The sequence below is a fragment of the Blennius ocellaris genome, assembly GCF_963422515.1.
Source record: "Blennius ocellaris genome assembly, chromosome: 15".
Taxonomy (NCBI): domain Eukaryota; kingdom Metazoa; phylum Chordata; class Actinopteri; order Blenniiformes; family Blenniidae; genus Blennius; species Blennius ocellaris.
The window spans coordinates 19350706-19358450 of record NC_137664.1 but is presented as its reverse complement, the minus strand read 5'-3'; the positions used below and the strand labels follow the sequence as shown (position 1 = coordinate 19358450).

The following is a 7745-nucleotide window of genomic DNA, read 5'->3' as shown; positions in this document are numbered from 1 at the left end:
TCTATTTTGCTAGTTTCCATCCCACAAATGCATCATTGTCCCCACATAATTCAAGAGAAGTTCCATTCCACAGTGTCTGAAGACTAAAGACAACCGAAGGAGTGGCTGCCGCCGCCGCACTCAAACTGTACAGTGACGTTAAGGTTCAAAAGGTCAAAGGTCACCCTCCCAACGCATCACTGCATCCAGACACCGTCGATAGGTTTTCATAAAAACAACAGGAAGAGAAAAACTTTTTCTCTACTTTATTTGTATTGGATTTTTATTTTTTTTTACTTATTCAATTCATTTTTGTAAATTTACTGTTTATCCTGAATTCAGCTGTATTTGTTTAATTTATTATTTTTGAGTTGTTCAACCTTGCTCTCGGCGTACTTTTATAAATTCTGACTTGCTCTTACATCACATTCTCACTTGACTCACCATTTTGTAAACACAGTTCGACTTTGTAATTTTCAGTTTTTTTGACCTTTTTGGACCTAATTGAATATTTTGATTTGTTGTTTGACCCTTCTTTGTTTTGTACTTTTATTTGTTTCTCTTGTTCTATCCTCTACATTTTATAGTCATCCTCCAGTTTAATACCATTCTCTTCGCCATTTCCGTCAATATTTCCTCTCTTTTGTTAATAATTCTCTTGAAAGTTCATCTCTGTTTTTTACTTTCAACATTCTGACTGAGCTCTTGACAATTATGTTCATGTTTTCCCTGTTGGGCTAATTTTGGTAGTTATACATGTCATAAGTGTCATTAGTTTCTTTTGCTCTGCTCTTTCAATGAACAATCAGAAATTCAAGTGACTCAGACATTTTTTTTTTAATCTTTTGTTATAACTTATGAGGGCTGAGTTTGAGTTGGATTTAGTATATTTATATTACTTAATTTGTATATTTATATTACTTAATGTAGCTCTGAAATCAGCTCTTGGTACATTTTTTAACCATGTGTTGTTTTAACCACTTCGAGCTTGGTACAAACACATTGTTATTTTTCAGCCTTCACCATCATTGCGTGCTTTAAAATGACTAATAAGTCGTGCGAAATGTGTCACAGACAACATGCAGAACAGAGAACTTAAAGAGCTGCAGTAACAAAACTCTAATGTTCAAAATATTTTATTGACAACTATTAGACAGTGGTGTAAAACATATTTTAGTTCAAAGGCCACATACAGTCCAATTTGATTTCGTGTGAGCCAGGTCGGTGAAATAATAACCTTTAAATTCAAACTTTGTAGTTTTTCTTTGTTGTAGCACAATTTACGTGATGAAAACGTCGACGGTGAAATGTCATGAAATGTACAGTGAAACTTCTCCTATTGCTGTTGCATTATGGGTGTTTTGACCAACTCCCCCTGACAGCATGACGTGGAGGCTCATGCTAGTTTATATATCTCAGCTCAGTCTGTCCACGACCCTTCCGAACTTCAATGTTTTCCAGCTTCGGTCCACAGGCCTTATGTTTGACACACCAAAGCTTCCTGAGTGTAGCTGGTGGGATTTCAAATGGTTTTCAAGGTGATCGACATATTTCTTTCTGTGCATTTTTGAGATTTGAACATCAATTTTCCTCGTCGTGATTCATTCTGGCTTCGGGTTAGTTTCAAATCTATTTTGAACAAATGTATTACTGGAGTTAGAAGGCAGCTATGGATTCTTTCTGGGTTCAAATATGATTCTGGTCTGTTCATATGGAAAAAAAAAAAAAGGAAAATCCCAAAGATGAGCTAATTAAATGTGTTAGAAATTCCTTAGAACAAGTTATTCTGTCTGACGGTAAGTTTGCTGCAAAAATATCACCCCCACTATTAAAGGACCAGATTCTTCTTCGCCACATCGACCACAAGCATTCATGAGAATTATGGCAGCTAATTAAATTATAAAGACTAATTGTACGCCTCTAATTTTAATCAATATGCATGTATTTAATAACCTTGAAATAAGCTCAGCAACGCGGCGATCGAGAGCGATTTCAATTGATACCTGGTCCCAACGTGTCTGAAATGACCACAACGCTATCGTTACCTGTGAAATCAATAATTCATTAACGTTTGGAAATTGCTTTGCGACGTATGCTGAGTGCGGGGGGGGTGTGCACGTGGCTCACGTCTGGTGTGGATGTTAAAAATAAACAGACTTATGAAGTAATGAAACGAGAGGACGGCGGAGACGAGCCGCCGGCGTGCAGACGGCCCGCGGGAGGAGAAGCTACGTTTATTTAAGGCCGCCGACGCAGCTGCTGTGAATGCAGACTAATGCTAATGTTACTTACAGTGGGACGTCCTGCGCGTTGCTGTCAGGACGGGACGGATGAGCCGCTCAGAATAGCTCAAACTTTCATTCATGTCAGGAGCGAGGCGGAGAGAGACAGCAGCTCCACAACTGAAGCTTCAGCAGTTGGAGTATGAAAGTCGTGGCAGCGATCAAGTTTAATAATAACTCCACTTTCACCAAAAGTGGGGACATTTAATGGTTAAATAAACTGATTTACCAACAGCGACACATCCACTGTCCACGATCTCTGCTCAAATTGAAATGAATCGAGAATCTTTGCCCTCCGACCAGAACCAGGGTTTGAATCCCTCCCAACCATCTTTCTGTTCTATCGTCTATAACCCAGGAGTCTGTAACCTGGAGCTCCGTGGCCCCATGTGGCTCTTCAGCCCCTTCAGAAACATTCACAAAATTACACCTCATTAAACATTTGATCCTTCTTTTTTTTACACAAAAGAGTAATTTTGAAAGGACTGTTAACACTTGGCTAAAAAGGGCTCTGAAAAAAGGCATAATAGATTAAATAAAATGCTAAAAGGACAAAAAAATTATTAAAAACAATTAAGCCGTTTAAGCAGTTTTTTTATTTTTTATATCTCAGATCTTTTAAAAGAAAAACAAATTAGAAATTGAAAAAATGCTGAGTTAAAAAGAGCCAAAATGGTTAAAACAACAAAATTGTAGAAGTTGTAATGTTAAAATTTTAAGTCTGCATTTAAAGTTCAGACATGTTTTGCAGCTCCGGATAAAATTTGATTTCGGTGTAAAGTGACACGGTCTCAGACCTCTGGTCAAACCCCAACTGGAACAGCAGAAACTATTCAAATCTAGATGTGTTTCTACAGGTTTCGCCACCTCTGAATCTGGTTCTGCGGGTGTTTTCCCTGTCAAAGGGGAGATTTCCCTTTCCCCAAATCACTTCTGCTTGCTCATGTGAAATAGTTGTTGTTTTTTTCTCTATAAAGGTGTTGTGAAATGACAGTGTTGTATTTGGTGCGACAGGAATAAAGTTGAATTGATTTAAAAACAAATATAAAAACATATATTTCATCTGTAGGGTTTGTTTTTTTTTCTTCTTCTGAGGAGATTATTTATTATTATTTAATATTAAATCTCTGTAAAAAAAGATGATTCCTGGATGACGATGGAGTCTTTCCCCTGATCACCACTACGTGGCGCTTTGAGCAGCACGGCGCACTGAGGAAATGTGTGGGAAGCGTTTATTTTCTTCTCCCCTGATGGTTTTTGAAAAATCTCTACAATAATAAATATAAAAAAAAAAAAATCAAAAGCAACCCTCACTTTGAATAGATCCTGAAATGTGTGTCTATTCTGAAAGGAAGCGTTTCCCTCTGAAGGAGAAGCGTCGGCCGGCCCAGCAGGGACACTTCAGATCACTTTACGACTTTCAAGGACAATTTCACCGGTGACAGAGTTGTGTTGAAACCAGACGCGGTCCGATGCGGGGGATGATTTAACGGGCTGACCACACTAACATGTCAGCAGAGCCTTTACACTGCGCCAAAGACGCACCGGACACATGTTGAAATGATGCACACTGACTCTGAGAATGTCGGATGGAGTGCGGCTCTTTTTTTTTTTTTTTGCGCGACTGTTTGTGAGAATGATCGGGGGGGGGGGGGGGGGGGGGGGGGGGTTGGTCCCCCCCACATCCCCATAAAGGAGGAGGGAATGTTGTTTTTGTAAGCGAAACGCCCGTCATTCAAAAAGCGAGCCAATGAGGCTGCGCGCAACCGTGAAACTGTACACTGCAAGAAATGTCTGCAATAATAAACAAGGCTCTGCGAGGCGCGCAACGGACGCGCGCACGGTCCGTCCTCAACGCCTCATCTGGTTGTGACTCCTGGAAATGAAACAATCTGGAGTTGTGGTTTTCTTTGGGGGGTGGAAAGGAATATTCTTTCATTATTTGTAAAAAAAAAAAAAATGCTCCCCCACAGTGGATTTAAAGATAATTATAATGAAGCTTTATTTCAATAAAGAAATGAGTGTCACTGGGTTGAATGGTGCAGTGATTCCCTACCAGGGGGTCTCGACCCCAATGTGGGACGCCAACGCCCTCCTGATTCTGAGGGTGTATAACATTTTTAGGGGGTTTTAAAAACAGACGAATCAGCATTAAAATGAATTGATGTCACATCACTCACAAAGTGCATCTTTTGTGGTGGAAAAACTCGGGAATGAAAAGTTGAAAGTGCAAATTGAAGCAGCGGCCAGTCCAAGAAGCCCCCTGAAGGTGTGTGAACCCAAAGTTCATCCTCAGAGATCAGGAACGGTCCTTTACAAAAGATAATAAAGAAACTGTATATTCACAGATAGTGCCTTATGAAGCTCCACCAACTTTATTATTATTATTATTATTATGATTATTAATTGTACAGCAGTGTGGATATCGGGCGTCACATTGGGTTAACATTAAGTACAGATTATTTTAGCTATAGTGTCAAGACAAACACTTTTTCCAGTGTTCCCCTGACTGGCACAGTAGGAGGAATGGAGAGAGAGAGGGAGAGAGAGAGAGAGAGAGGTGGGAGGGGGTGCTGAAGGAGGAGGGGGAGGAGGAGGAGGTTGGTTGGTTGTGGGGGGGTTTGGTCCGGGAGAGCATGGCAGCAGGATCCAGAGCTCCGCTGACTTACTCCTCTTTCCCGTCTGATTCATCATCCAGCGCGCCGCACGCTCCGTGTTCGTGCGTCAGGGGACGTTGAAGACTGTGCGCTTTCAATTAAATTTTTTTTTTTTAAATTCTGATTATTTTACGCGCTGTGTTCCGCTGCCACGCGTTGTCGCCCGGACAGGAACAGGACTGGAGAGGACAGTAAGACAGGACAGGAGGTTTCCCGGGGGCAGCTGTGGGTTTTTTTCCAATCTGGAGACGGAGCTGCGTCTTTCTGGCGTTTACGCTCCATATTTTGTTTCCCCTCTACAAGGAGCCTTTATTCCCAGGTTTTCTTCCTATTTCTCCTCTCTCTGAGCACGCAGCTCCTCGAGTTGGACAAAGTGTTGTCTGCGCGCGGCGGAGTTCTGATCGCGGCTGGAGCGCAAACACATTGCGCGTTTCTCGAATAGACGCACGAACTGTGACGAGTTGAAGACATGATCTGAAGCGGATTTGCAGTTTCGAAAAGAAGAGAGGGACACCCAAGCTGTCATTTTTTTTTTGCACATATAGGAGGATCTGCGAAGGAGTTAAAAAGAAAGTGGACTGCCGGCTCTTCTCATTTAAAGCTCCTCATAGTGGACTTTAATCCGTTTTGTTTATATATATTGCTATTATAATCTGCACGGGACTCCCAGAGCAAATATGCCGCAGGTGGAAATGATGATCTTCCTCATCCTCATCATTGGGATGTGTGTGTACGGACAGGACCCGGCCTCCAAGGTGGTGTCCGACCGCTACGCAGTCTTCTGGAACCGGACCAACCCCAAGTAAGTCAAATAAAAAATTAATAAATAAATAAAATAAAGTCTGTTAATGCGCCCTCCAGCCTTCTCGGGGTGGTTGCTGAAGGATCCTGCAGCCTTGATACTGCAGCTGCAGGCTTAAAACGCTTCCCACTGCACTTTGATGCGTGTTTGACGGGATGTTTGGCGTGACCGGCGCGCGCGGAGCGGAGCTGAGCCTCCGCTGGTGGCAAGACATCACGTGTGATCAGCCCACGGCACCGGGACACCGATCACTACCCGCCGCCGCGCCGTATCCTCGCGTCATGTTCGCTTCCGTCGTCGCCACGCGTCCGCGACGCTCCTCCGGCAAACGCTTGGAAAGAAAATGGCACTTTGGCTCTCGTGATTGCTGGTGACTCGCTGGTGCCGAGCTCAGTCTGACCTCACAACACACACCGGAATCATCTTTGCATTTAAACTGTGCACATTTAGCGGCATCCATCTCATCCAGTGACAGGAGAACACCTCCTCCTCCTCCTCGTCCTCCTCTCCATCATTACGCAGCATTACACCGGTTCAGCTCAGAAATGACACGCAGGTGCTGCAGGAGCTGTTAGGTATGCATGGAGGTGTGGTGCGCAGGGATTTCAGTCTCCACTTGCTGATCAGAGAGTTTGTGTTGGATAAGCTGTCGTGTGAAGGGACAAAGTTGTGGCCTGATTGCAGACAGATTTTTGACTCCAGAAGCGTCTTTAGATTGCAGAGGGAGTGAGAGAAAGCAGTCGAGAAGTTTGGATGTGTCTGAACTTCCTCTCTGCGCCAACTCGGTGTGTCACTCTTTGGTCTACAAAGTGGAATCGTGGGCGTGTTTTTGTTTGTCAGGCGGGGAATACAGTACTTTCTCTTTTCTGGAAGCATGAGCCGACGTCACCAGAGGACAAACTGTATCAACATCTGCTCAGGGATGAGGAACTGGTTTGTTGGTCTTAACAGTCAAAACACACACGGAGGTGTGTGTGTGTGTGTGTGTGTGTGTGTGTGTGTGTGTGTGTGTGTGTGTGTGTGTGTGTGTGTGTGTGTGTGTGTGTGTGTGTGTGTGTGTGTGTGTGTGTGTGTGTGTGTGTGTGTGTGTGTGTGTGTGTGTGTGTGTGTGTGTGTGTGTGTGTGTGTGTGTGTGTGTGTGTGTGTGTGTGTGTGAGAGTGAGAAGCGGATGACCCCCCGAGGCAAAGTGAAGCTGTGGGTGAGTCAGACTGACTGGATGCTGAAGGGTGGAGTTCCTCCTTCAGATGCCACTGATACTGTCCGGCAAGCAGGTTGTGTTGTTCCTCCCGTCTCATCTCTCCCCTCAGCCAGTTCCTGAGTCTTGTTGCTACGAACCCCCCCCCCTCCCCCCCACTCGCCTGCCCCTCTTGTCCAAGTGCCCCCCCGATCTCCACCTCCTCCCCAAGCCCCATGCTGGGGCAGACAATGAGGGGGGGGGAGTGGGGGGGTGCACACGGGGTATTTCAGCCGTGGCCAAGGCGCAGCGTGGTGCCCGGTCTTGTGAGAGATCCGCACATGCTGAGGTCACACACTCGCTGGTAACCAGGCGAGTCGTGGGTTAAGCAGCACAGAGGGGACCGTTGTCAGGGTCAAAACCGGGGCAGTACCGCTGGCCGCGGGGGCCCCTCTCTCCACGGCTGCCCCGGCTCGGCACCCCGCCTGGGCTTTGTCTTGCCAGAAAGGAGGCTAAATAAATGAGTAACTCTAAATGACTGTCTCCTTTTTCTCATTCATGACTTTAATCTAAACCTGAGCAGAGCTGGGGGGGGGGAACTCATACAGCCCCGGGCCCCCCCAAACCCCTCCCCTCCTGACCCGGAGCAGAACCTCACAGTGTTTCATGTGAGCTTGCGGATTGCGGATCCCCCACTGTTTAATGTAACCATAGTCGGTATTGGAGCCCTGGGAAACCTGCTGTGGTACAGTCCCAACTTCCAGATGATCCCCCCCCCATCCTCAGCCCGCTCCCCCTGCATATTTGACCAAAGTGGGGGAAAAATGGCATCCGGAGCAGCAGTCCATAC

The 7745-nt window shown here is 45.0% G+C and overlaps 1 protein-coding gene across 1 annotated transcript in view; it reads left to right on the top strand.

Annotated features, from left to right (window-relative positions):
• The first annotated feature begins 4955 nt into the window (after positions 1 to 4955).
• LOC308140438 (ephrin-A5-like) overlaps positions 4956 to 7745 on the top strand; it is a 97423-nt gene continuing 94633 nt past the window's right edge. Inside the window, exon 1 of the mRNA XM_080510232.1 lies at positions 4956 to 5720. Within this exon, the coding sequence (XP_080366358.1) occupies positions 5596 to 5720 (125 nt within the window). The 5' untranslated portion in view covers positions 4956 to 5595. The remainder of the gene's footprint in view (positions 5721 to 7745) is intronic.